The sequence below is a fragment of the Pseudophryne corroboree genome, chromosome 7, assembly GCF_028390025.1.
Source record: "Pseudophryne corroboree isolate aPseCor3 chromosome 7, aPseCor3.hap2, whole genome shotgun sequence".
NCBI classification, from domain to species: Eukaryota; Metazoa; Chordata; class Amphibia; order Anura; family Myobatrachidae; genus Pseudophryne; species Pseudophryne corroboree.
The window spans coordinates 290,767,802-290,795,735 of record NC_086450.1 but is presented as its reverse complement, the minus strand read 5'-3'; the positions used below and the strand labels follow the sequence as shown (position 1 = coordinate 290,795,735).

Below are 27,934 nucleotides of genomic sequence, written 5' to 3'. Positions count from 1 at the left end.
ACCCTAGCACAGCCAGGATGGTTAATGTTGCATCTAAACTATTCCATATTACAAATGCTTTTTGCCATACAGTTACCTAGTTTAACACTACAGTAACCCCAATTGACTGTTTTTGTTTAATTACGGCTCTTTAAATGTATAGTTAGAGCCTTGGACACTTTGCTGCATGTTGTGCACCAGTTAACCCCTCTGGCTCTGCTCGGTATTCACATACACGGTGGAGGTATTACTTTTCTGATAATCACCACGTCTGTCACACTCTTTCGGCAGCGGCATAGCATTGCAGTTGGTCTCTATGGCAACGAACGGCCGCTCGCCAATGATGTCAGCAGCAGGCGCCGGACCTCGTGGACGGATGCCGCACATCGCACAAGTCACTCTGGGGCTTCTCCTGCTATAAAGGTATGTTGTCACCCTTCACTTATTGCTGTACACCTTGACAAAGGGACCTGTGTGTCCCGAAACGTTGGTTCATGTTGGTGTTTTAAATACACTTTTTTACTCTTTGATCAAGACGCTGAGTGCCGCTCTATATTTTTTCTGTTTGTTTATATATATATATATATATATATATATATACACTGCTCAAAAAAATAAAGGGAACACTTAAACAACACAATGTAACTCCAAGTCAATCACACTTCTGTGAAATCAAACTGTCCACTTAGGAAGCAGCACTGATTGACAATCAATTTCACATGCTGTTGTGCAAATGGAATAGACAACAGGTGGAAATTATAGGCAATTAGCAAGACACCCCCCATAAAGGAGTTGTTCTGCAGGTGGTGACCACAGACCACTTCTCAGCTCCTATGCTTCCTGACTGATGTTTTGGTCACTTTTGAAAGCTGGCGGTGCTTTCACTCTAGTGGTAGCATGAGACGGAGTCTACAACCCACACAAGTGGCTCAGGTAGTGCAGCTCATCCAGGATGGCACATCAATGCGAGCTGTGGCAAGAAGGTTTGCTGTGTCTGTCAGCGTAGTGTCCATAGCATGGAGGCGCTACCAGGAGACAGGCCAGTACATCAGGAGACGTGGAGAAGGCCGTAGGAGGGCAACAACCCAGCAGCAGGACCGCTACCTCTGCCTTTGTGCAAGGAGGAACAGGAGGAGCACTGCCAGAGCCTGCAAAATGACCTCCTGCAAGCCACAAATGTGCATCTGTCTACTCAAACGATCAGAAACAGACTCCATGAGGGTGGTATGAGGCCCTGACGTCCACAGGTGGGGGTTGTGATTACAGCTCAAAACCGTGCAGGACGTCTGGCATTTGCCAGAGAACACCAAGATTGGCAAATTCGCCACTGGCGCCCTGTACTCTTCACAGATGAAAGCAGGTTCTCACTGAGCACATGTGACATACATGACAGAGTCTGGAGACGCCAAGGAGAACGTTTTGCTGCCTGCAACATCCTCCAGCATGACCGGTTTGGCAGTGGGTCAGTAATGGTGTGGGGTGGCATTTCTTTGGGGGGGCCGCACAGCCCTCCATGTGCTCGCCAGAGGTAGCCTGACTGCCATTAGGTACCGAGATTAGATCCTCAGACCCCTTGTGAGACCATATGCTGGTGCGGTTGGCCCTGGGTTCCTCCTAATGCAAGACAATGCTAGACCTCATGTGGCTGGAGTGTGTCAGCAGTTCCTGCAAGACGAAGGCATTGATGCTATGGACTGGCCCGCCCGTTCCCCAGACCTGAATCCAATTGAGCACATCTGGGACATCTTGTCTTGCTCCATCCACCAACGCCACGTTGCACCACAGACTGTCCAGGAGTTGGCGGATGCTTTAGTCCAGGTCTGGGAGGAGATCCCTCAGGAGACAATCTGCCACCTCATCAGGAGCATGCCCAGGCGTTGTAGGGAGGTCATACAGGCATGTGGAGGCCACACACACTACTGAGCCTCATTTTGACTTGTTTTAAGGACATTACATCAAAGTTGGATCAGGCTGTAGTGTGTTTTTCCACTTTAATTTTGAGTGTGACTCCAAATCCAGACCTCCACGGGTTAATAAATGTGATTTCCATTGATAATTTTTGTGTGATTTTGTTGTCAGCACATTCAACTATGTAAAGAACAAAGTATTTAACAAGAATATTCCATTCATTCAGATCTATGATGTGTTATTTTAGTGTTCCCTTTTTTTTTGAGCAGGGTATATATATATATATATATATATATATGTGTATATATATAGTACGCACTCACCAATCTTGTTTGTAGAAGACAAATTTATAAAAATAACTCACTTCAGTAGTATGTAAACGGTAAACTTTCAAGACCAGTTGTTTAGCAGTCAGGATATAATGACTGTTAATGAGATCCTGCAGGAGCAGGTAAACCTCTGGATAGATGCACCCCAGCTGATGCACACTTTTGATTAATTGTGGGTGCGACTTTTCTACTAAAGATTAGATAGATAGATAGATAGATAGATAGATAGATAGTAAAATGGGTACTTGAAATAAGAACTCGTAGGCAGGCATTTGGCGAAAACACAGTGTCTTTTTACTGCAGCAGACACTGAAGCTAAGCATTCTCAAGTTAAGGCCTGGAAACACAGGTATAAACAGAAAATAAGCACAAACATAAAAAGTCCTAAAACTCCTTGCGCTCAACAATCAGTCCTGCTCCAGTGTCCTGCAGCCACAAACTGCCTTGGTCTCCTGCACAGCAGAATTCATAATTCCCTAGCACTACACAACTCTGGCCTACTAACTGGCCTCTAGCAGGCATCAGTGCACAATGCAGTGGGTGTATGGGAGTTTTAAGCCCCTCTCCTGCTTATGACTGCCTGCTGGCTCTGGGTGAGAAAACCCGGAATTCCAAATTACTACTGCAGGTGCAGAATGTGCAGGTCTTGGTGGGTAAGCCCATAACTTTGTCCAAGCTCTTATTTGATATTTAATTCTAATATTTACGAAAACTCTTAATAGTAATGTTTGCATGGTACACCTGCATCTTATTTTCTCTGTTATAATCTAATTTATGCTGTGTGGTTATTAGCATTGCTGTCCCATAGCCCTTGTTCTGGCTAGCTAGTCTGGCACCCTGCAGCCAGTATTGCTGCTTCAATGCTGCCCGGAGTGCCCTTTGGACGCTCCAGGCACACACCTTGCGGTGTGCACAGCCACTTGCAGAGTCTTCAGGACACCCTGTGAAATGCTGCACTTCCCAGTGCTAGCGGGCCCCGTCCCCTCTGCACCATTGCCAGCCCCCCTCAGTGCCACATCATGATGTCTTGCGCTCAAGGAGTAGGACTGGCACAGGGTGCATTGCCACTCTCTAATGCCAGTTAGTGCAAAAACAACTTATAAGCCCCCTGAGAGAATTCATTTTGGCACATTTCTCTATCTACTTGTTCGTGTTTAAAAATCCATGAAAATCTTGCACTTGTGCCAGACAGTTTAACCACATCATTGTAGCTTAGACAATAATGGGGGAGACTTGTTTACCATCCACACAAGACCAAAATTCTGACATAAAGGAAAGAGTTGGAAGTACAGTAAACCTGATATACACTGAAGAATGCAGAGGGGTAAACATCTCGAGTTCTGGCTGCATCTGTACCTGCAACCAGAGCCAGCCCTAACCAATATGATGCCCTAGGCAACATATTATGCCCTAGGCAAGATTTTGGCTGGTGACCCCTAGCACTGCCACTAGTTCCGTCTCTGACCCTGCACCCTTTCTCAGCACCATCACCACTCACCCATAGCAATCCTCATTTTTGGTGGTCCTACCCCCTATATTTTAAATAGGAACAGTGCACACATTCGGCACACAGTCCAAAAAAGGGGGTGTTCTTGCTGGGAAGGGGCATGTCCACACAATAATACCCCAATTCAAATTACTTCACAGTAGTGCGATATTGTCCCTAATTCACTTTACATCACACAGTAATACCACTTTACATTATATGCGTTACTCCTCACAGTAGTGCCCCTTATTCACATTACATCATACAGTATTGCTCCTTATTCACATTACACCACACCATATTGCTCCTTATTCACATTAGACCACACAGTAGTGCCCTTTCTATACATTACGCCACACAGTAGAGCACCTTATACACAAAATGCCACACATTAGTAATGCATTTATACACATTTATACACATAGGGCCTAATTCAGACCTGATCGTAGCAGCAAATCTGTTAGCAGATGGGCAGAACCATTTGCACTGCAGGGGGGGCAGATATAACATGTGCAGAGAGAGAGAGTTAGATTTGAGGTGTGTTAAAACTGAAATCTAAATTGCAGTGTAAAAATAAAGCAGCCAGTATTTACCCTGCACAGAAAGAATATAACCCACCCAAATCTAACTCTCTCTGCACGTTATATATGCCCCCCCCCCCCCTGCAGTACACATGGTTTTGCCTATCTGCTAACAAATTTGCTGCTACGATCAGGTCTGAATCAGGCCCATAATTCCACACAGTAATGCCCCTTACACATATGACACACATTATTAATGTCCTTTTAAACATACACTGTGGCTGTATACAGTGCTTAAAGTGGTCCTAGAGAGGTGGAGGAACTCACCCCCCCCCCCTTCCCACCGGTACCCATGCAATAAAAGTATTGCCCCAAATAGGGGGTGTGGTCTCAAACTGAAAGGGGCGTGGTCACACAATAGTAATAATGTCCACAGTAGTAGCACCTCTAATACACATAATGCCCACAGTAGCAGCACCCCGTAATACACAATGCCCACAGCAGTAGCACCCCTTTTACAATGACCACAGTAGTAGTGCACCTTATGCAATGTCCACTGTATTGGTAGTGCCCTTATATAGTGCCCCTTATGTCCCCAGTAGTGATGCCCCTTATGAGTGCCCCCTTTACAGTGGCCTCATTAGTAGTGCCCCCAGTAGTTTAGCCCCTGTAGTTTAGTCCTCATCATAGGCGTGCGCAGCACATTTTATTAGGGGGTGCACGACCGGAGTAGCGTGCCTAGCCCCGCCTACTGGGCGTGCCTAACCCCGCCTACTGTGCGTGCCAGCACCACATATTAGCAGTCAATGCAAACTAAATAATACAGGGAATTTGAATAGAGTGTACAGTGAGGGCTGGCAGAGGTTTATTAAACCTAACAAGCTGTAAGCCTGGGACCTCGCCGACATCTGTCCGTTGCCCCCTACATTACAGCAGATATATTATATTGCCTGTATTGTAAATGACTTAAAAGAGCTGGGAAGGTGGGAGTTGGTGGTTTAAAAATCTCTGCTCTGGGAGATAGACATTTTGTAGGTGTTCTGCAAAATTAGTTTAATTAAAATGGCCCTTACATTAAGAAAAAAAATCAGCAATCCGTTGTGGTGCAAGGCAGGGTAAGCATCTGTGTGGTGTAATAGAACCTCTACATCTGCTTGGTGTTACAGCAGACTTACATGCAATTCTTACTCCTACAGTAACTACAATACAGAAATTAGAATTCAATTGTTAGACAGTATGAATAAACACAGGGCAGGCCGGTTGTTTCTTCATCGCCCACTTTTAATTCTTTCCATTATTATCACAGGTGCCAGATTATAACAGATGACTTTTCATTTAGGACAACTTAGGTTTTTAAAAATAGTGTGAAATAAGTGTCTGTGACTTCTATAATTAGTACTTTGAAACCTGCAGAACTAAATATTTAAACACAAGCACAGACAAAACACTTTAAAGTACGATGTGTGTAATATAAATCTATTATGACACATACAATTCCAGGATGTTTCTTGCAGGCATCTAACAAGCAGGGGGAATCTCCATTCCTCATGGTGTCATCCCAGATCTGGTTACTTGTGAATAATTTGTTCAGCTTCAGAACACCTTGAGAAAGAAAGTGAAGATTAATTAACTAAAAAAAATAATGTGCTTGCTCCCTGAAAAAAATCAAATCAATATTAAAATGTTTTACTTCATTTTAGTGTTGAATAGTTTCTTTAATTTCCTTATCATCCTCATTATTGTTTAGTTATAATGCACCAGAAAACTCTGTTGTGTCAGTCAGTAACAAAGCATACCAGGAAATGAATCACATATTAAAATATCAACTACAGAGGATGTTGACTGAGAAGGGTCCGATGTGAGACAGGATACAACAGACCCTAGTGTGGGCGTTTACAGTCAAGATAGAGGGCAAGTTGGAGGCAATTAGGCCTGTTAGAATTGGTAATGGAGATTGGAGAGGTCATAGACATATAAGCAGGAGCAGATAGTATGGGAGAGTAGCTGGATTTGGATGCTGGAGTTAAAGGGGCCCAGTTATCAGTAATCGCACTTTCATTGCGATTTAGGTGTGATATTAGCACCGAAAATCTCAATGAAATATGCCATTATACCAACAGAATGTATTAAAGAGCACTCACAGGGCATCAGAATCAGCATAAATAAACCACAACTCACTGGAGAGGGAAGTGTGCAGTGCGGATGTCTTCAGACTGGTCAGTTCCTTCATCCTAGTTTCCTCCACACTGGTGCAGAATATACTCTCCTAGGCATACAACTTCAGCAACTTAATGCCTTTCAAGATCTCATTTGTTTACGTAAGCCGCTCCATGGAATAATCCTTTCATGGCATAAAAACAAACAATGTAATAACGGGCAATTGCGTTACATAACACCTTAAAACAATAATGCTCATTTACAAACCACTAACATGCAATGCTGGCAAAAGTGCAAGGCAGGACAAATGCATCTGACACCGTTTGACAACCTTTTGCCCATTTTTGCACAGTCTAAATTACTTGGTGACTGCACAGTTTCACTTTGTTCTCAGGCACGCTGCTGTGTGCTGTGCACTGCTAGCATAGGTGTGCCCAGCATATTACATTACAGTGAGCGGTAGAACCAGTCTTGGTATAAGTCAAGTATTACCTTAAAGTCATCAATCCACTTCTTATAATTAAACCCAACCATTCAAATATCATGTCCCACACAATATTCCCAATCTACTTACCCATAACCTTGCACTGTAGCCAGCTCCTGCTCTCTTCTACTGTAACAGATGTTTACACTTTGGTTTACACTGCATCTTCATCTCGGGCATTTTTTAAAACTTTGTTCAAATAACAAACTGAATAATAAAGCTGAAGTCTGTGAAGTAGACTTTGCTGATTTTTAACATACAAACTTAAGGATTGCAGTTCAGTTGAGAACCACTGTAATTATTTAGGTCCTTTTCTCTTGATTTTTCATGTTCCTTGTTTTAAAGAAGAAGACGTCTCTCACCAGCCATCAATGATTTAAATTCCTCAATAACATCATTGTAATTTACGGAGAGAGCCAATTCTTGCTCAATGTACAACAACATGAGTGAATCGAGGCGCTGTTGGTATATTGTACTTCTTAACTTGTTTTTTACATGTCCTAGCTTTGAAAATGCCCTCTCACATGAACAGCTAGTAACCGGTATGACAGCAAAGTGTTGAATAGCTTTATAGAAGGCCGGGAACATGGAAAACCGATGCGATTCCTTTAGCCAATCAAGCCACGGTCTTGTGTTTGTAGTGCAATATTTAGAAGCACATGTATCATAGCCCTGAAGCAACTTTACTTCTGCTTCCAATTCATCTGTGGAAATGTTACATTTATTGGCAATAATTTTAAGGTCGTCCTTGTCAATTTTTAAACGTAACAAATTTCCCATTGCAGTTATTACTACACAAGTTTCCTGTTCAAATCTTTGGTCAATGCCAGCTATCATGGAGTCAAGGAGTGGATAAAAGGAAATAATTCTCTCCTGTTCCTCTTTTGTGTTGAAGTGATGCTGGGTTTCAACGGTGTTATCCAAACGACTGGATATTTTTCTCTTCTTAACTGAAGGTATTGGTATATCTTTCTCTAAACATGCTGTCACAGATTCTTGGTAAATTGACTGAAAATGTTCTGGGTCATTCCTCATAGTAGCTAATGTGTTCCGCAAGCTTTTCACTCCTGCCATTGCTGTAAGTAAGTTGAGTTCTGGGTCTTGAAGAGCCTTACTCACTTTAACCACCATTTGGAGAATAGGATGCATCATGTGAAGTCCAAAGATGAAGTCAAATGACTTAAGTTCACAGATAAGACCTCTGGCTTTTATTTTAATGTCTGGAAGACGGGTCTCTTGAACAATCTCATCTAAGGCTTGTAAAATGATGGAATAGTTTTGTTTTACAGCAGCCACAGCTTCTGCTCTACAAGCCCATCTTGTATTAGACAGTGATTTTAAAGTCTTCAACTGGGATCCTACATCTTGGGAAATTTTCTCCATTCTTGCATGTCGAACTGAACTGCCCTCCATGAAGTTATAAAGAGTCTGAACAATGCCAAAATAAAAATAAAAAACTGTTCTGTTTACTTGAAGTGCATGCATCTACTAGAACGAGATTCAAACAATGTGCATAGCAGTGCACATAGAGTATATTACTATTTCTTTCTTTACACTTCATTTGAACACCTGCTGTACATCCAGACATCGTAGATGCGCCATCAAAACAGACCGCTAATACTGATGACCACTCTATTTTAAGATTGTCAAGGACTTCATTCAATTGGTTAAAAATAGACTGTGCATCAACTTTGAAAAGTCTCTGAACAGACAAAAAAAATTCAACTGGACTATGTTTATGATTGTCAAAATACCGCACAACAACGGACATCTGTTCATGGTGTCCACAGTCAGTGGTGTCATCAGCAATTATTGAAAGCACTTTTCCATTTAGTGAAGACACAATGTTTTGTATTACAACATTGTGTATGGCCACAATTATATCATTTTGGATGCGATTGCTTAGATAAGAAGCATTTCGAGGAGATTCTTTTGCATGTTTTGCCATGACAGGATCATATTTTTGAAGCATATCTACCAGATTAAGAAATAACCCTCTTTCAAGGCTATCACATTGTTCATTGTGACCCCTAAATGGCCTTCCACCTTTTGCCAAACACAGTACTATATCAATCAGTCGCTCCATTACACTTCGGTTACGACATCTTAATTCTTCCTGTTTAGACAGGTAGGTCTGCTTGCCTTCATCTAACAATACATCAATAGGTTTCCCTTCATTAAAAGAGGTCCAAGATGTATGACTAAACACATGAGATTAAGGGGTACATTTACTAAGCAGTGATAAGAACGGAGAAGTGAGCCAGTGGAGAAATTTCCCCATTGACCAATCAGCAGCTCTGTATCATTTTATAGTATGCAAATTATAGATGTTACTTCCGTGCTGATTGGTTGCCATGGGCAACTTCTCCACTGGCTCACTTCTCCGCTCTTATCACTGCTTAGTAAATGTACCCCTAAGACAGTTGATGGTTTTTGAAACGTTCATTAGCCTTATTCCAGTTCTTGAATCCTTTAGTAGTAAATGCCGAATCAGTATGCCCTTTGCTTGCTGCATCATTACCGGTGAAGAAACGGCAGTAAAAACAAAATGCTGCATCCGTTGATGGGCTGTATTCTAACCATCTGTATTTTTCATACCATTCAGAATGAAAACTTCTTACTTTAGATCCTATTTTATTTCTAGGATATGTACTCATTATGGGCTGAAAGGGCCCTCTAGATATTCGTAACTGACGTTCCAATCTGTTTTTTGGAATATCACAGACTGGGTCATCAGATCGAGTATTTGCAGGCTTTGAATAAGAACTACATGGACTTGAACTAAGAGGCAAAGAGGTTTGTTGTTGGTCAGAAGTTGAACAACATGCACTATTAAGGATGTCAGCATTATCTTCCTGTAAGTGTGGAACTTCAGATTCTGAGGTGACTGCAGTTTGTGGTTGGTCAGAACTACATGCAGCACAACCGATGTCAGCATTATCTTCCTGTAAGTGTGGAACTTCGGATTCTGATGTGACTGCGATTTGTTGCTGGTCAGAACTACATGCGCTATGACTGGTGCAAGCATTATCTTCCTGTAAGTTTTTAACTTCAGGTTCCGAGGTGATTGTGCTATTATTAGCACTTTCATTAGACTTCCCTTTGTCAGTTTCTTTTCTTATTTTAATAATAAACCTATCCATTTCTCAAGGTTAATAGAAGGTAGGTATATCAAAAGGTAGTAGTGTTAATATAAAAGTACATAGTCCGTATGTGCCTTTTTCTTTCATTTGTTTTGCTTCTACTAATATGATGTTTACAATTGGCCTTCAGCAATTTCTGGTACTGGTAGAATAAAACAAAACAAAAAATAGGTAGGTTGCTAATTAAAATAAACCTTTTTCAATAACATCACTTTGTTAAATATGTAGTTGTACTCACTGGAAAATGAAGAATTTGGCCTTCTAAAATAACTGATTTTACGGTGCTCAGCAGTGGAACACTAGAATTTCTTTACGATATCCTGTTCTCTTGGAGTTCTGCAATAAGATTTAAAGGGATGAGAGTGTTATACTCCCATTATATAAATCACTAGTGAGGCCACATCTCGATTACTGTGCACAATTATGGGCACCGTACACTAAAAAGGATATCCTGGAACTAGAAAAGGTTCAGGGACAGGCGACCAAATTGATTAAGGGGATGGAGACACTAGAATAAGAGTAAAGGCTTGCTAGGCTAGGCATGTTTACAATGGTAAAAAGGAGGTTAATAGGGGACATGATTAACATTTGCAATTATATAAGGGTCAATACACAGAGCTAACGGGGGATTTGTTTTTTGTAAGATCAAAAAGGACACGTGGACACCCGCTTAGGTTAGAGGAGCTTTCGCACACAGACGGAAAGGTTTCTTCACAGTAAGGACATTACGTATTTGGAATTCCCGGCCTGAGAGAGAAGTAATGGCGGACTCGGTCATTACTTTTAAGAATGTGCTAGATAAATTCCTAATGGATAAGGGTATACAAGGTTATGGTGGGTAAATCATGCACTATAGTAATAAAAAACAAAAGGAGTTTTTTTTAGTTTACGACTAAACATTCACCACAGCTAAAATTAGTCTTGTCTTTTTTTTCAACCTCAAACTATGTTACTATGTTCCAGAGACTTATTTGAATTCCATTGGAGCTAATAGCCTAAATTCTCTACAACATAAAAACACACTGTCACGGTCTTTTGTCAATCAGTTCACTCACTTATCATTTATGAGCTGTGAAAGAATCCTCATAGACACACTGAGAAACACAAGTCACACACGGATAGGATGGTGACCTAGTGGATAAAATAAAAAAACATTAGAAATCTTGGTGGTCATTGAGTTGATCGCTAGCTGCATTTGTTCGCAGCGCAGCAATCAGGCTAAAAAAAAGTCAATTCTGAGTATGCGGCACAATGAACGATGCAGTTTTGCACAGGGTCTAGCGAAGCATTTCAGTCGCACTGGTTGCAGCAGAGTGATTGACATGAAGTGGGCACTTCTGGGTGGCAACTGACCGTTTTCAGGGAGTGTTTGGAAAAACGCAGGCGTGCCAGGGAAAATGCAGGCGTGGCTGGGCGGAAGTGTGACGTCAAATCCGGAAATTAATAGTCTGAAGTGATTGCAAGCACTGAGTAGGTTTTGAGCTACTCTTAAACTACACAAATTTTTTTTGAAGGCGCTCTGCGATACAACCGTTCGCACTTCTGCTAAGCTAAAATACATTCTCAGTGGGCGGCGGCGGCATAGCGTTTGCACGGCTGCTAAAAACTGCTAGCGAGCGATCAACTCGGAATGACCCACATTGTTCTAACATTTCTATAAAATAAAATCATCAGCTGTTTAAAAATATGGTCATGTAAAAAAAAAAAACACAAAAAAAATGTTTATATATATCTCGTCTTGGTTTTAGAGGTGAATATTTCTATTAAGCGAGTAAAATCAGTCTCAGTTAAAGAGGTTTCAAAGTCTCATTAACAGGGCTTTTTGTTGCCAAAATGCCGGGACCTCATAATTAGTACCAGTAAAAGAGGATTCCCACTTATCCAGGTTCAAGTGTATATATGTGTGTGTCTGTGTACTTATACACACATATATACAGCATAGTACATTGGTTCTCAAACTTTATTTTAGTCGTGGCCAGTGGTGCAAGTAGAAAAAATGTCTTACGGGTACTGTGCGCGCGCGCCTTCGACGCGCGCGCAAAAAATGGGTGTGGCCAAATGCCACATGGGGCGTGGCCAATGAAAATGGGGGCGTGATACACATATGGGGGGAGGGGCAGATACACGTATGACCCCAATAGTGCCAGATACACATTGCCCCACAGTGCCAGATATACATTGCCCCATAGTGCCAGATACACATTGCCTCACTGTGCCAGATACACAAATGCCCCCAGAGTGCCAGATACACAAATGTCCCCAGAGTGCCAGATACACATTGCCTCACAGTGCCAGATACACATTGCCCCACAGTGCCAGATACACATTGCCTCACAGTGCCAGATACACATTGCCTCACAGTGCCAGATACACAAATGCCCCCAGAGTGCCAGATATACATTGCCTCACAGTGTCAGATACACATTGCCCCACAGTGCCAGATACACAAATGCCCCCACTGTGTCAAATATACATTGCCCCCCAGTGCCAGATACAGAAATGCCCCCACAGTGCCAGATACACAAGTATGCCCCCAGTGCCAGATATGCCCCCAGTAACAGATACAAAAATGCCCCCAGTGCCAGATACACAAGTATGCCCCCATTGCCAGATATGCCCTCAGTGTCAGATATGCCCCAGTGCCAGATACACATGTCTCTGCAGTGCCAGATATCCCCCAGTGCCAGGTACACAAGTCCCCCCCAGTGACAGATATGCTCCCAGTGCCAGGTATACATGCCCCCCCAGTGCCAGATATCCCCCAGTGCCAGGTACACAAGTCCCCCAGTGCCAGATATGCTCCCAGTGCCAGGTATACATGCCCCCCAGTGCCAGATATGCTCCCAGTGCCAGGTATACATGCCCCCCCCAGTGCCAGATATCCCCCAGTGCCAGATATCCCCCAGTGCCAGGTATAACATGCCCCCCCCCCAGTGCCAGATATGCCCCCAGTGCCAGATATCCCCAGTGCCAGGTATAACATGCCCCCCCAGTGCCAGATATGCCCCCAGTGCCAGATATCCCCAGTGCCAGGTATAACATGCCCCCCCAGTGCCAGGTATACATGCCCCCCCTCCCCCCTCCCTGCTCACCGCTGCCGCTGCTGTCGCCGTCCTGTCTGTGTGAGGGAAGGAGAGCGCAGCCTGCAACTGAGACAGCCGCCGGAGACTGAGGGGAAGGAGAGGCGCAGGCTGCGCTCTCCTTCCCTCACATCAGCGGCGGGGAGCAGCAGAGGGAGGGAGGGAGGGAAGAGGTGCGGCGGCCCGTCGGTGTGGGTACGGTGTACCCACGGCTAAATTCTTACGGGTACGCCGTACCCACCCGTACCCACACACTTGCACCACTGGTCGTGGCACCCTAAGCCAAATGCATTGATAAATTTAGAAAGAAATATTAAATTCATTTAAATTGTCCTTAGGTGTAATTGTGCGATGATGGACAAGATTTGCTTCTGTTTGGCCACATATTTTATGACTGACAGCCACCAACACTGGTGTTGACCATTACATTGACCATATATAATTTGAATTGGTCCTGGACCACCAACCCAGGGCACCCTTGCATGTGTCCTGAGGCACCCCAGGGTGCCACGGCATACAGTTTGAGAACCACTGGCATAGTACATAGATTCGGCACTCACAAGTTGATTTAAAATGTTAATGTTCCGTTGTCATCCTCATAAGCAGTGTATCACCACAATAAACAAAAAACAAAACAAAAAAAGCAGGCAGCACTCAGTCCCTTTCATCAGGCTGTGTCCCCTGAAAAGTAGGGAAAAAATGTTAACTATTAAGAATACTCTGAGTGTCATCTGTTATCCATTTGGATATTGTTGTGCTACGCTATCAATTCAGAACACGCATATACAGTTTGTCTGCTCCGGTGCCCTTCCTTAAATTCAACGGAAGGCTTATGGAAAGATATGGCACACTCAGAGTCTCATATTCACCACCAGACAACATTTCAGGACAACGTCCTCTTTTCAAGAAAGAACATGAGCCTTACCTTAATGTAGGTTTGCAAATCTTGTGCCTTCTAGTCTGCCGTGCGTGAATGAGCCCCAACGGCGTCCCGTGGAGATAACGTGACATGTGCCGACCAGGCTGTATACTCTGTACAGATAGTGTGACAAAAATACACTGACATAAATAACTAGAAATACCTACATACATGGAAGAAAAAGGTTACAAAGACAGACGGTGGAGAAAGATTTCATGAGAAAGAAGAAATGGGAGAGAGGGTCGAGAGAGAGAGAGGGAGGGTCGAGAGAGAGAGAGAGGGAGGGTCGAGAGAGGGAGGATCGGGAGGGTCGAGAGAGAGAGGGAGAGAGGGAAAAAAAGGAGGTGACACAGAGGGTTGAGAGAGGGGGCCAGGGTAGAGAGAGAGGGGGTACAGGTGGTTACTGTGTACCTCGTTTTGACCCCGTACACCCTAGTACAATCATCACTGTGTGTGCCCCCCTTCAGTACAAGAGGCACTGGGCACCTTAGGCAGCGGCGGTTGCCCCTTTCAGCACTGGCAGCAGCGGTTCCCCTCTTCTGGTTTACCTTGGATTGTGACGTCGGGCAACAGCATCAGAGAGAAGAAAAGGTGAGAAGAGGCGCTGGATTCGCTGGACCGCCTCCTCCTGCTAGTACTGTGTTGACAGTGCTGCTGCATGTCCCTTCAAAAAAAAAAAAAAAATGAGGGAGATAGATATATACACAAACACACAGAAAATGAATGGGATTTCATATTCCATAACATTAAATATACCTGGGTGCCTTCAGTAATATAGTCAGTGAAAGGTTGCGGCACTCACAGGTCTCGTAATCCATAAGCAGGTTATAGGCTTATTCACCTCACATAAGCAGGACACTCTAGTCCATATACAGGTCAACATTTCATTACATAAAATTTTGTATGTCTTGACAAAATGTAATGCAATAAAATGAAACTTTGACCTGTATATGGACTGGAGTGTCCTGCTAAGATGAGGTGGACAAGTATATAACATGCTTACGGATTACAAGACCTGTGAGTGCAGCAGCCTCTCACTGATCTATATATCTATAGTAGAGAGAATATATGAAGCAATCAGTAGTTTACCGAGTGCACCTATAGATTATAGTCTAAAGGTGCACTCAGTAAACTACTGATTGCTTAGCTAAAAAAAACACATATATTGTGTGTATATATATATATATATATATATACCATCGTACTGACAGCACCCGGGCAACTACTCTGTGACATCTAAGGAGTGCCAGACTAGACGCTGCAAAGCTTCTGATCAACGTTTCAATGCATAAGCATTTTCATCAAGAAAACAGACATATTCACAAACACTCACCTATATAGTGCACCCATCACCACGAATCTCCTGCCGGGTCTACGGCGTCTCCCACTGTCAGGCGTCGGATACGGACGTCACCACAGTGCCCGTCTCCAGACTAACAATAATACATATACAAATGTTTCAATGTTGACAGCGCTAATTATATCATAAATGCTCAGTAACATTAATCCACTGAGATAAGAATCAATTTTATGCATAATAGCTAACATTAAAATATGCGGAGGCGGCGCTATGCATTCTGGGAACAGTCAAAGCTTTTAGCCTGTTGGTGCCTCGGATCAAGATCCTACTCTACACTCCAATGTCATTCCCAGTGGAGCCCAGTGTACCCTGCAGCAGAAATATGCGCTGTCATATGTTGTCATTAAGTATAGTCTGACACCCATTGATCGAGATTCCCTGTATGTATTTGTGACATCTACGATGTGTGAGTGCACTTTAAAAAGGAGGGCAACAGGGCCAGTATACAAACATTATTGGATGTATATAATGAGTGCCGACCACCAAAAAAAAATACACACACATATTTATGTATATATATATATGTATGTATATATATATATATATATATATACACACACACACACACACACACACACACAATTATATATATATGTATATATATATATACGGCAAAGAATGAGGCGGCACTCAGAGGCTGAAGTTGCAAAGTGACTTTAGTACAAAAGCTGCAATAAAGTCACTTTGCAACTTCAGCCTCTGAGTGCCGCCTCATTCTTTGCCGTATGTATATGGGGTTAGCACCCTAGTGGAGGGCACCAGAGCAAGATAGCCCAGAGGGGCGGACCGAGTGCCGGCGATTGGTGTGGATGTATATATATATATATATATATATATATAAAAAATCTCCATAAATAACTGGCACTCAGAGATACATATATATATATATATATATGGCAAATTTTATCCCAACCCCCACCCCCGCCTGAACACAGAGACTAAGAGACAGTGAGTGAGTCTCTCACTCACATTAGGCAGGCTGAGGCTCAGGCAGGATGGTGGGACGACTACTGTCTTCCTCTCCGAGTCCCCCTCCAGCGGTCGACAACGTCCGGGCCAGGCGGCAGAGCAGGGCACACACACACTTGAAATTAGCATGTGTTAATTAATGTTAACTTCTTTTACTTAGCCCGGAGCTGGGAGCCGGGAGTACAGCCCACAGCGCAGCCACTCAGCCAGGGCGGGAAGGAAGGGAGGGAGGGCGCGCGGTGTGACGTGATGACATCACACTCACACCGCGAGGCAGTCGGTTTATGACAGTGGCGGTGGGTGGGCTGGGCTGTATGCGGCCAGCCCACCAGTCCAGGAAGAAGCCGCTGCCGCACAGCTGACAGTGACAGGCAGCTCTGTGTGTGAGTGTGTGACCGGCGGCGGTAGCGCAGCGCAGCGGGACTCGGGAGGGAGACAGTGAATCAAATCAATGGTGTTAGGGTTATCCGATCACTATCATCGCTGTATCAGTGTGCTACTGCAGCAGCACGCAGACAGCGATGATCGGCGTGACGTGCTGCGGGGGGGGTGCCGGACATTAGGGGGTGCCTGTGCGCACCAGGCACCCCCCGTGCGCACGCCTATGGTCCTCATGTAGTTTGTCCCCTGTAGTTTAGCCCCCAGCGGTAATGCCCCCTGTAGTTTAGCCCCTGCAGTTATGCCCCCTGTAGTTTAGCCCCCCCAGTAGTAATGCCTCCAGTAGTTTAGCCCCTTGTAGTTTGCCCCAAGTAGGAATGCCCCCAGTAGTTTAGCCCCTGCAGTTATGCCCCCTGTAGTTTAGCCCCCAGTAGTAATGCCCCCAGTAGTTTATCCCCATGTAGTTTGCCCCAAGTAGGAATGCCCCCAGTAGTTTAGCCCCTGTAGTTATGCCCCCCTGTAGTTTGCCCCTTGTAGTTTAGCCCCCTGTAGTTATGCTCCCAGTAGTAATGTGCCCCTGTAGTTATGCCCCCAGTAGTAATGCGCCCCTGTAGTTTATCCCCTTGTAGTTTGCCCCCAGTAATTAACCCCATGTAGCTTGCCCCAAGTAGTAATGTTCCAGTAGTAATGCCCTCTGTAGTTTGCCCCCTTTTAGTTTAGCCCCCCTGTAGTAATGCCCCTTGTAGTTTAGCCCCCTGTAGTAATGCCCCCCTGTAGTTTAGTCCCCAAATAGTAATTCCCCCATTTAGCTTGCCCCCAGTAGTTAGCCACCTGTAGCTTGCCCCCAGTAGTAATGCCCCCTTGTAGTTTAGCCCCGCTGTAGTAATGCCCCTGTAGTTTGCCCCCAGTAGTAATGCCCCTGTAGTTATGCCCCCAGTAGTAATGCACCCCTGTAGTTAGCCCCATGCAGCTTGCCCCAAGTAGTAATGTTCCAGTAGTAATGCCCTCTGTAGTTTGCCCCCTTTTAGTTTAGCCCCCCTGTAGTAATGCCCCTTGTAGTTTAGCCCCCCTGTAGTGCCCCCCTGTAGTTTAGTCCCCAAATAGTAATGCCCCCAGTAGTTTAGCCCCTGTAGTTATGCCCCCAGTAGTGTGCCCCAGGTAGTAATGCCCCCAGTAGTAATGCGCCCCTGTAGTTTATCCCCTTGTAGTTTGCCCCCAGTAATTAGCCCCATTTAGCTTGCCCCCAGTAGTTAGCCACCTGTAGCTTGCCCCCAGTAGTAATGCCCCCTTGTAGTTTAGCCCCGCTGTAGTAATGCCCCTGTAGTTTGCCCCCAGTAGTAACGCCCCTGTAGTTTTGCCCCCAGTAGTAATGCATCCCTGTAGTTAGCCCCATGTAGCTTGCCCCAAGTAGTAATGTTCCAGTAGTAATGCCCTCTGTAGTTTGCCCCCTTTTAGGTTAGCCCCCCTGTAGTAATGCCCCTTGTAGTTTAGCCCCCCTGTAGTAATGCCCCCCTGTAGTTTAGTCCCCAAATAGTAATGCCCCTAGTAGTTTAGCCCCTGTAGTTATGCCTCCAGAAGTGTGCCCCAGGTAGTAATGCCCCAGTAGTAATGCACCCCTGTAGTTTGCCCCCAGTAGTTTATCCCTTGTAGTTTGCCCCCTGTAGCTTGCCCCCAGCAGACGTGCCTTAAAAAAAAAGCACCATACTTACCAAGCCCCGCTACTGTGTCTGACCGCTGTGATCCTCCCGGCGTCCGGCTTCCTGCACTATGAGAGACGTCATGACGTCTCTCTCATAGCGCACACTAGAGCCGTAGCCGTGCTTCCACTGTGCGGGGAGAGCCAGGCGCCGCTGATAACAGCGGGCGCCCGGCATCTCCCTGCGGCGCCAGCACACATTGGGTTAGGTGAGCCGGAGGAGGCGGAACTGCATTCCATCTTCAAGTGGAACTGACAGAACGCAGTTCCGCTCTGTTCCGGCTCACTTTAACCCCTGGCTGTATCTGCATACGAAATGCTACGTTACAGTGATTTTCAGGAATAAAATGAAACATAACATTTTGGATGCAGATACAGCCACAGTTACACACAGAATATAGGCATGCCGCATATCAAAAGAAAAAAGAAAAGTACAATCTCACTTTGCGCGTCCAAATGTTCTAACGGTCCAAAGGTCCTCACAATGGAGTACTCCATTGTGAGGACCATTGGACCGTTAGAACATTTGGACGCGCAAAGTGAGATTGTACTTTTCTTTTTCCTATTGTTGTAATAGGTTGGTGACCTATTTAGCACCATCTTTTGCTGCTTTCCTTTGCAGCGCCATAGGGAGAATCTTTTCTGTTTATGCCGCATATCATTTTAATCAGCAGAAGCTGCTTGTGTCCCATGGCATGCCAAACGCCCTATGCATTTGCCTAGTTTGCCTATGCCTAGGGCCGGCTCTGCTTGTAACATATGTGCCTAGTTTGCTACTTGTCATCGTAATTTTCCTCATCATTACCATTGTGCACTTCCTGTACAGTTACCTTATACTAGGTAAAAAGCTTTGCCTGTAAACAAGAATCATTTTCGCTTATGTATAAATCTGCATAGTCTGTATTTGCATATACACTCACTCACTGAACTTTGTCTATGAGTCACATCCCAGCTACTTCTCTTCGTGACTGAATTGTATTACATTTTCTGAGCACCCACAGTGTGAATTCACACAAAATTTGCTCTTCAAGTGGGTATACATCTGCTTGCTCCTATGGGGTAAATGTAATAGGGTCCGAGATGCCAGAAGTGCGGGATTTTGAGTGAGAATCCCCATATTTTTAAAGCGGCAATCATTAGCAAGGCAAAACCAACCTTCAGACCCGTGCATCTCTCATAGAACATAATTGGTAGCATTTACTTAAAAATAGAACATGACATTATAAATCATGTATATATATATATATATACTGTAGGGGCATATTGTTGCATGTTGGGAAATGTCCTTTATTATCCGCAAATGTAAGAAAAGAAAAAAATCAACAGCATCTCTGAATTTTTCTAAAACATGTTATCTATCTATCTATCTATCTATCTATCTATCTATCTATCTATCTATCTATCTATCTATCTATCTATCTATAATAGAATGTTACTCAATAATTTGGGGCGACCCAATGCTTATGCATCTGGGAACACTGTGCCCCAGCTCAGTCTCCGCACATTTGTTGGGAGGTATGTTTATATATTTTACCTGTATGTTCCTGTGTACATGTGATACATTGGTTTGTATATATTGTATAAAACATATGAATATATGTTTATTTTTATTTTTCATTGAGAGCAGTATAGTTCTGTGTGCATAGTCAAACAACCAAGTTTTTGCTTTTCTACTCAATTCCTTTGCTAGTGCTAGAACAATGTTATTACATTTTCATTTTGTGGACCATCATATTCACACTGCAAATATTATGCACACTGTTTATTTTAAGCTCTGCAGAACACTGAATGTGTCAATTTTGCACTTTTTATCATACCTTTATATGTTGAGGCACAGTGTGCTATCATGTCATCACAAAATAACTAGGTTTTTATGTATCAAACACACATATACTGTAGGTGAATAATATTTTATTAGGAGATTCATTCAGCTTTCACATTATGAAAACTCAAGATGACATTAGTATTCTTGCAGGTTTATGCTGTGCAGGGATGTAGACTTGTAGCGTGACACTCCTTATTGCTGGTGTAAGGATGATTTAGACGTAGCCCTTGCCCAGAGCGTCAGCAATCACACAGAATGCCTTCTCAAAGGCAGTCTGGACTTCTGGGGTAAATGCATCTTGGAAGATATGAGCCAGGACAATGATCAGGACGCGTCCAAAACGCTGAAAGAGATACAAATAAATAGCATTAAACTCTGGAATCTGCTGTGAAATATTTTTTATAAGGTGAAACAATAAACAAACAGTTCATCATTCTGCTATATGGGTGTCAGTCATCAAATATGTACATGTCATCATTTACCCTGAAGTTGGCTGGATCCACATGCAGCTTCTCAGAGTGGTAAACGCTCAGCTTGGCATAGTGCCCCTTGATGTTGTCCAGGTGATGTAAGGCTTCACCGATAGACCGCACAACCTTTTCACCATGAGCTATCACCTTGGCATTGTGGCAGATGGCATCAGCGGAACCCAGGTTACCAAAGCTAGGAAAGTATCTTTGGGTCCAGGGGTAGACAATAAGAAGCCTGTTCAGATAAAAAAAAAATATATAGTATATGTATGAGTATATGTATGATATATTACCAGCCACCAAATGGATATGTGAAACTATCCTTATCTATGTATGCCATAAGTGATGGCTGGTAATAAAATTCTGTGTTGTATGATATGAACACAAGAGAATAGTCTGATATGGAAACTAAACATCACAGGAAATGCATACAGACTAGTTGTACTACATTACTTTATTATCTTCTTGCAGTTACTCACCTAGAAAGAGCCTCTCCTCCAACAATTTTAGGATCTACTTGAGTCCATGTATTGTTAATGCACTTAATCTCATTATCAGTAAAGTGGACCATGGTGGATGCTGTGGTAGTATGTGGTCAGCCTCTGAAGAAATAAGCTGCTGTATTGTTCTTCAAAGTCCTCAGTTTAAATAAGGTATAGTTGGTCCTTCCCCCTGTGGTCCTTATTGGCTGCAGTGAAACATTTATCTCCACACACTCCTCCTCCACTTCTGTGCCCCGCCCCTTGAGCAGTTACAGTAACTACATCTTTATTGCTTAAATATGTATTTTAGATTTATTTTAATATATCTTGAAGATTCAAAGATGTTGCTTAAATGTAGACACAGTAATAGTGTCTGTATTTTCTAATCTATTCCTAGGTGTTACTAATATTATTTCCCTTGGTATGATATGCAGTGGTTCACAAAGTTGTGTGGTGTTGTGATACATGAACTGCACACAGATGACACACAATTATTTTTTTTAAACTCCATTGCAATAAAAAAAAATCCTAATTATGTATAAATATATGCATGCTGTAAAGTTTACAGCATGCATATATTTATACATAATTAGGATTAAACCATATTAAATGACACCTGATAAATTGCAATTAAAGTAATATATCTATTACATATAGTCAACAAATTGTATGAGATTCACCCTGTAACTTCTGTGTTCTTGTGACACACACTGTACAGCCTGATGTTGTGACTGTTTGTAATCTTCCTTTAATAGTACATTTTTCAAATACATACATGATTTATGATAAATATATAGTATATATATTCATGTGAATTATAAATGGTATAAAAAAGTGTTTAGTGTTTATCTAATTATTAACCAATATACAGATATGGGCGCATTCATCCTACCCATGAACAGGTCACGGGTGCGAATATGGTGCTATTGCAACTTCTCGTGGCAAGCTGCAACCCATTTGTGGGAGTGTACACACCATGCAATCCTATGGCTCACAGGTACGTGTGTAATGCCTGCGCACATCCGCGAGCTAATCCCGGGAAATGAGTTGTGTTTCCTGAGTGTAAGATGTGCAAGGACACATCTGTATATTACAAGGAATAATATATTATCTACTTTAAAGTACAAGTTTTCCTGTGATATGCTACCACAGGAGTTGGAGTTTGTACCAAGTAACCTCAAACTGATCATGTAAAGAATGAATGTAGATACTGCTCCATCTGCGCCACATTATTGGCAGGAGTATAATGTGACTCTGTGGACTAATATTGGGGTAAATGTGTGAAGCAGTGCAAAGACTGATAAAGTGGACAAGTTGCCCATAGCAGCCTATCCACCTCTACATATCATTTTAAAGAATGTACTTGATAAATGCTACATCAAAGCAAATTGGTTGCTATGGGCAACTGCTCCACTATTTCCTCTTCCTCTTTTCATTGCTTCATACAGTATGTCCCCTCACTCTCTGCACAGCATCAGCTTTTCTTGCGCATGCAGCCTTAGGTGGCAATCAGACCCACATAGCTACATGCATAATGGCAGGACTTGCTTCAGAACCCCTCCTCTCCCCCCCCTAATTGACTAATTAGGCATTTGGAAGTTTTCAATTTGCTTAACCGGTCCAATAATTACATGTCATTTCTGTGCAGAAAAATAAATAAATGGCCTCAAAGTGTCCCAAAATCAATTTTGTTTGTTTATGCACCCCAAATTTAATTCAAGTATTTATTTCAATGAAAAATAATTGATTGTTACAGTTTTTTTATTAGATTTTTAAAAAAGAAAAAAGTGGCCTAAAAACAACCCCAAAATAACGTTTTTTTTTTACTTTTTTCCATTTTTCGTTAAATTCCTTTGTAATTAAACGAAATTTGTAAGATTTTTACATTATTTTACTTTTTTTTTTAAATGCACAAATCCGCCACTGACACCTTTTAAAACATACAGTACTTTCCCTTTGCCCACTAGCAGTCTTCTATATGATTCTGCTAACAAAGTTGTAATTTTTAGGGGTCTAGGAAGATCTCCCCAATTTTTATGCTATTTTCCCAGTTTTCTTTTTGGACAAAATTGTCATTTTTGATTGAATTTTGGGAATCTTGGGTGCGCACATGAAAGCGAAGTGTGCAAATGTATAGGTGAAGCATGCAAGTTTAACACCTTTTGCATACTCACACATAACTGAATTTCCCCATGGGGCTGGATGTAATAGCGTCCAAGTTGGCCAGACGTGCGGGTTACAGGCCGAACCCTGACGTTTTTTAAAGGGGCAATCATTTACAAGACATGGCCTTGTAAATGACTGCCTCTTTAATAAAAAAGGCAGAGTTCAGTGGCAACTCGCACATCTAGCGAACTTGGGCGCTATTATATCCGGCCCATAACGTGATTTCAGTTTTCCACAGACAAACGCAAACGTTTTTTGTTCAAATTTTCAACCTGATAAAACTAATAATTTCACATAATTTAGATGCACCTACAGTACTGCTTGCTGAGGTTACATTAATTTTAATAGTAACAGCTATACCATATAATATAAAGATACAATAATTTAGAATTACACAGCAAAATATAAAACTGTACTAAATATTGTATACCATTATTCTTGATACACTTTTGCAGCTGATATTTCTACATATATTTACTTGTTTTGTTAAAAAAATGATCCAAGTCTACTTAAAGCTTTTTAATAGAAAAGAAGATATCAAATATTAAAGACATGTTTGTGTCTTCACTTATTACACTGGCTCATAGCCATCTGGATGGGTGTTATAGACTACTATCACACACCCAAAAAACTGGAAAATAAGATATCAAAAGCAACCCTTTTGGGAATATTGATAATGTTTTAATGTGCACCGCTGATAAATTATTTTAGGACAAGCCTACGTCTGTAGTCTATCATGGATAATTGCATGTCATGCTGAACATGTCGAAATGCCAAGAAATCCACCACAACATGTTTTGGGCATGAAGAAGAAAGTATTCAGACATTAGGGAACTCTAGGATAACTATGGAAACTGTCAGTTAGCCTACTCATAGGAATTAATAATGTGGGATAAGTATTGCGGATATTGGGCCTTATTCAGCGAGAGACGTATCAGCGATGCGATTGCATTATGCTGAATTTCAAGCCAGTGTGCACGCAGAGAGACCATTCTGTGCGTGACCGGGCTGGCAAATGCGATTGCATCACATTGATGCAAACCCCTCTGGCTGATTGACAGGCAGATGCGTTCGTGGGGTGGCGATGCAGTGTTGCGGGATGATGGCGTCAGTAATGCGGGTGGGTCCGGGACATTTTTTGGCCAGCCGTGTGACATCACATGCGGCCACTGCAACAGGTAAGATGGCAGCGCTGCGCCTGCCTTTGCAGCCAGGCCGCACAGGAGGGGGGCTTCATTTATTTTGTGGGGCCAGTGATGCATTACAAATGAATTGCGATCGCATCGCTGTCGCCCATTAGCATGCTCGGCAGCTTTGCCCTGTGCTGGGCAGCCCCCAGCATGCAATCGTCAGCAGTTGCAGTTTTGCTGAACTGGCAAAACTGCAACTGAAGCTGAATAAGGTCAATAGTTTGAAATTGATTAAAGCATGATTTGTTATTAATAAATATATGGTTGATAGAGCAACATATTATCCAACTATTGTATTATGCTGTATATACTAAACAATATAGCCTAGCTTATTGTACAAATCTTCAAGAGAAAATCTTTGTTAGATCAGCATTGTCAGGTGGTATCCATAGTTCTTTGCATCATATTCACTATCAAATATATTATTAATTGGGATTCGAGAGTAATCCAGATACTTATTCCCAAATTTCTACAATGGTCAATATGGAATTATACAATCTCATTCCTTTTATTAGGAATCACATGGGCTGAGGCAGTGAGCTTCTGCTTGCCGGTGGTGTACACTGTATATCGTCTACAAACAGCCCCTGGCAGGGCATAGTCATGCCACCTTGGTCAGTCTCTCCCCTTTCTCAAATCCTGGTACTGAGTGTAATTGGACTAGGGCTTGACAGCAGAACTGTGGACTGTGCAGAGTTGTCCACAACTGTATACTGTATACATACAATATATCTGTTTTTAGATGTGTGTTTTGCACAAGGCAGGGCTGGTGAAAGTGCTCATAGATGGTAATGGAATCAAATCAAGCATATAGCTTATATCTGTCTAATCACAAAGATGTGTACATATCTGCATTTACTGTATATTCCATGCACACAATGCAGGAACTGTCACCACCCCGAGAAAATGTTCTCTACTTCCAAGTGCAGCAAAGAGAACGCTATTTAAACGTGCATCTGTGCCTTAGCCAGCATTGTAACAACTCATTTCCTAAGTATGTGTTTTCTGGTCGTGGTCGCTCTGTGTGATTGCATGCACTCAGCACCTCTGTTTCCAACCTGTGTCAGCACTCATGTTGTCAGTATCTCTACCACCTGTCTGCATTCAGAGCTTCTGCTGTCAGTCTGTACCATACTTGACTACTCTCCCAGATTGGCCTGGAAGCTCCCGAAAATCGAGTGGCAACTTTGCAAGTCTCCCGGCCGGCAGCCAAGCTTCTGCACCCCTAGGAGAAACGCTCATAGATTCCTTGCAGCGGGGGTTCCGATTATGTGAATTGCATAATTGTCACCCCGCCCCCTGCCACACTACGCCGGTAATCTTAGCATAGAGTAGTGGGGCGGGGCCACGATGATGCAATCTCGTTGTCTCACCCCCTGTGCCATGCAACGCCAACTGCTCCTCCCCATCACACCCCCCTGTGCTGTTCCACGCCCCCTGCTGAGCCAACCTGGCTGCCAAAGTGTTAGCAACTATGGCATGTACCAGTGCTCCTACTTGATAGTCTGAGTCCAGTCTCCCGGCCGTTCACCTGTATCCAGTCTCCCATTTGCAGTCTGAGCTGGTCTATTAAAAAACAGCTTCTAGTACTGCCAACACCAGTGAGTGCCAGTATTACAACCTGCATCCAGTACCTCCCATTTTGCCAGTAATCATTGCTCCTGTCATTACCAGTGTATAGCTCTCTTGTCACTGACAATATTCAACACACCTGTTACCAGCCTGTATTATCTACTATCAATTATCTGCTAGTGCTCAGCAACTCCAGTCTCATACCCTCCAACTGTTCCTTTTTGGCAGGTACAGTACCTTTTTTCTATGGTCTGTACTGATTTTTGGTCTCTAAACTTCCATTGAAAGTATAGGAAAATGGGCATGTCCACTCCCCCTTTACCCATGGCCAAGTCCCTTACCGATTTTTAAGTGTAAAATATCGGAGGGCATGCAGTCTGTTTCACAACACTTCTAGTTTTGTCTTCTCACCTGCTCATTGCAGGTCTCTGCAAGATGCCTTACTATCTGTGCTGCTGTGGCACCCCAGAACTTGGTGTATGTACCCCTTTAAGAATATTTGCTGCAGCTCCACAGCAGCAGGAGAAATGCTGGGACAGGAGGAGTTAACTGCAGACCTGGGTTCAGTCACGTGGCCTCAGTAGAGAGAGTTGATTGGACAGAGGCTGCTGGGAGAAGGAGAGGCTGCTGGGAAGAAAACGGGAGAACATGGTATGTGCTAGTAGATAGAGGAACACAGAAGAGAGCGGGAGCTGTATGTTGGAGATGGCCGCAGGATGCTGGCCGGTGAGAGCAGCGCTGCTACAGAAGAGCAGCAGAGTATTGCCGGAGAGCAGGTGTTCAGATGCCGCAGCTGGAGGACCGGACACCGCCAGGTCTGGTGAGAGGTGCAGATGCTGCAGCCATCTTGAAAGAGAGTGAGGAGCCATTACAGCCAGCTTAAAACACTGTTCCCTGGGTCTTAGTGAGTACTGTTTGAAGCTGACAGACAGCTACAAGCAAATGTGCCTTCAGCCTCCGCCACCTGTGTTACAGACCAAACAGTGTTTAAAAAGGGTGCAGCCAGCAGCGCCATATTGTGCCAGTTAAGACCCATGGAAAGAAAGCTTAACAATGACTGAGTTTATTATAAGTTCAATTAGAAGTTCAAGAGAAATTTTTGTGCTCAAGGACATAATGTAGACTTAATAGGGTTTAATGTGAGACAAATATTTGTGCTAAAGGACTGAGTTTTGTGCAAACGCAGACAAATAGTTATTGCTGGAAGGACTGATCTAATTATATAAATGTTGATCAAGCTCTACAACAGAAAGATACTGAGTTTGTTCTACACAAAAGCCCCTTATTGAGACATACTGTAAGTACCGTTGTCAGGAGACCCTGCTATTCCTTCGCTAGTTACATCCTTTATGAAATAAAGAACTGAGTAACATCGACATTTTCCATCCCAGGATCCCCTCAGTAACTGTATGCCGGTCACCCCATTGACACGCTCTGTGCCACAGCAGACTTTAACCAGAGCTCCAACGATATTGCCGGTGAAGATATTTGTTACCTTAGCTTGGGAAAGCTAGAAAGTTAGTATTTAGGATTATTGAACATATTGCTATTACTCTTCTTATCATCACATTATAGAATGGAATGCACAGTGACTGATATTATTTCAGGATTCCAATGCTTTTATGTTAATTTGTGATTCCAATTGTTCTTCATCCTTATTCCAATTCTTTTTCTGTGATTCAAATTTTGTCTTTTGCATATTGGATGATCTTTTGTGGCGTGAACTGTAATTAACTGTTCTTCTTGCAAGTTTAATATGTACCTGGCACTTCAAGTATGGACTCTTTTATTGCATGCAGATGGCTCAGATATATCCTATT

At 43.0% G+C, this 27,934-nt stretch overlaps 2 protein-coding genes across 6 annotated transcripts; both read right to left on the bottom strand.

Annotated features, from left to right (window-relative positions):
* Positions 1-5,502: 5,502 nt before the first annotated feature.
* LOC134945132 (uncharacterized) lies at positions 5,503-14,545 on the bottom strand. 5 transcript variants are annotated; one of them, XR_010182052.1, is made up of 4 exons: positions 14,418-14,545; positions 14,013-14,119; positions 6,402-6,564; positions 5,503-5,825 (listed from the first exon to the last, which is right to left on the bottom strand). XR_010182052.1 is itself a non-coding variant. In XM_063934215.1 (3 exons), the coding sequence occupies exon 1, from the start codon at positions 8,347-8,349 to the stop codon at positions 7,204-7,206; it is 1,146 nt and encodes a 381-aa protein (XP_063790285.1). In that variant the 5' UTR covers positions 8,350-9,252; the 3' UTR covers positions 5,503-5,825; positions 6,402-6,564; positions 6,955-7,203. The 5 variants fall into 5 exon arrangements, 1 of the variants encoding a protein (XP_063790285.1); XR_010182053.1 differs by lacking the exons at positions 5,503-5,825; positions 6,402-6,564; positions 14,418-14,545 and adding exons at positions 9,268-10,149; positions 10,246-10,343; positions 11,063-11,138 and having other exon boundaries at positions 14,013-14,195; XR_010182051.1 differs by lacking the exon at positions 14,418-14,545 and having other exon boundaries at positions 14,013-14,195.
* A 5,758-nt stretch (positions 14,546-20,303) lies between these two features.
* LOC134945131 (hemoglobin subunit beta-2-like) lies at positions 20,304-21,333 on the bottom strand. The gene is made up of 3 exons (XM_063934214.1): positions 21,184-21,333; positions 20,717-20,939; positions 20,304-20,577 (listed from the first exon to the last, which is right to left on the bottom strand). The coding sequence occupies exons 1-3, from the start codon at positions 21,273-21,275 to the stop codon at positions 20,449-20,451; spliced, it is 444 nt and encodes a 147-aa protein (XP_063790284.1). The 5' UTR covers positions 21,276-21,333; the 3' UTR covers positions 20,304-20,448.
* Between the last annotated feature and the right edge of the window lie 6,601 nt (positions 21,334-27,934).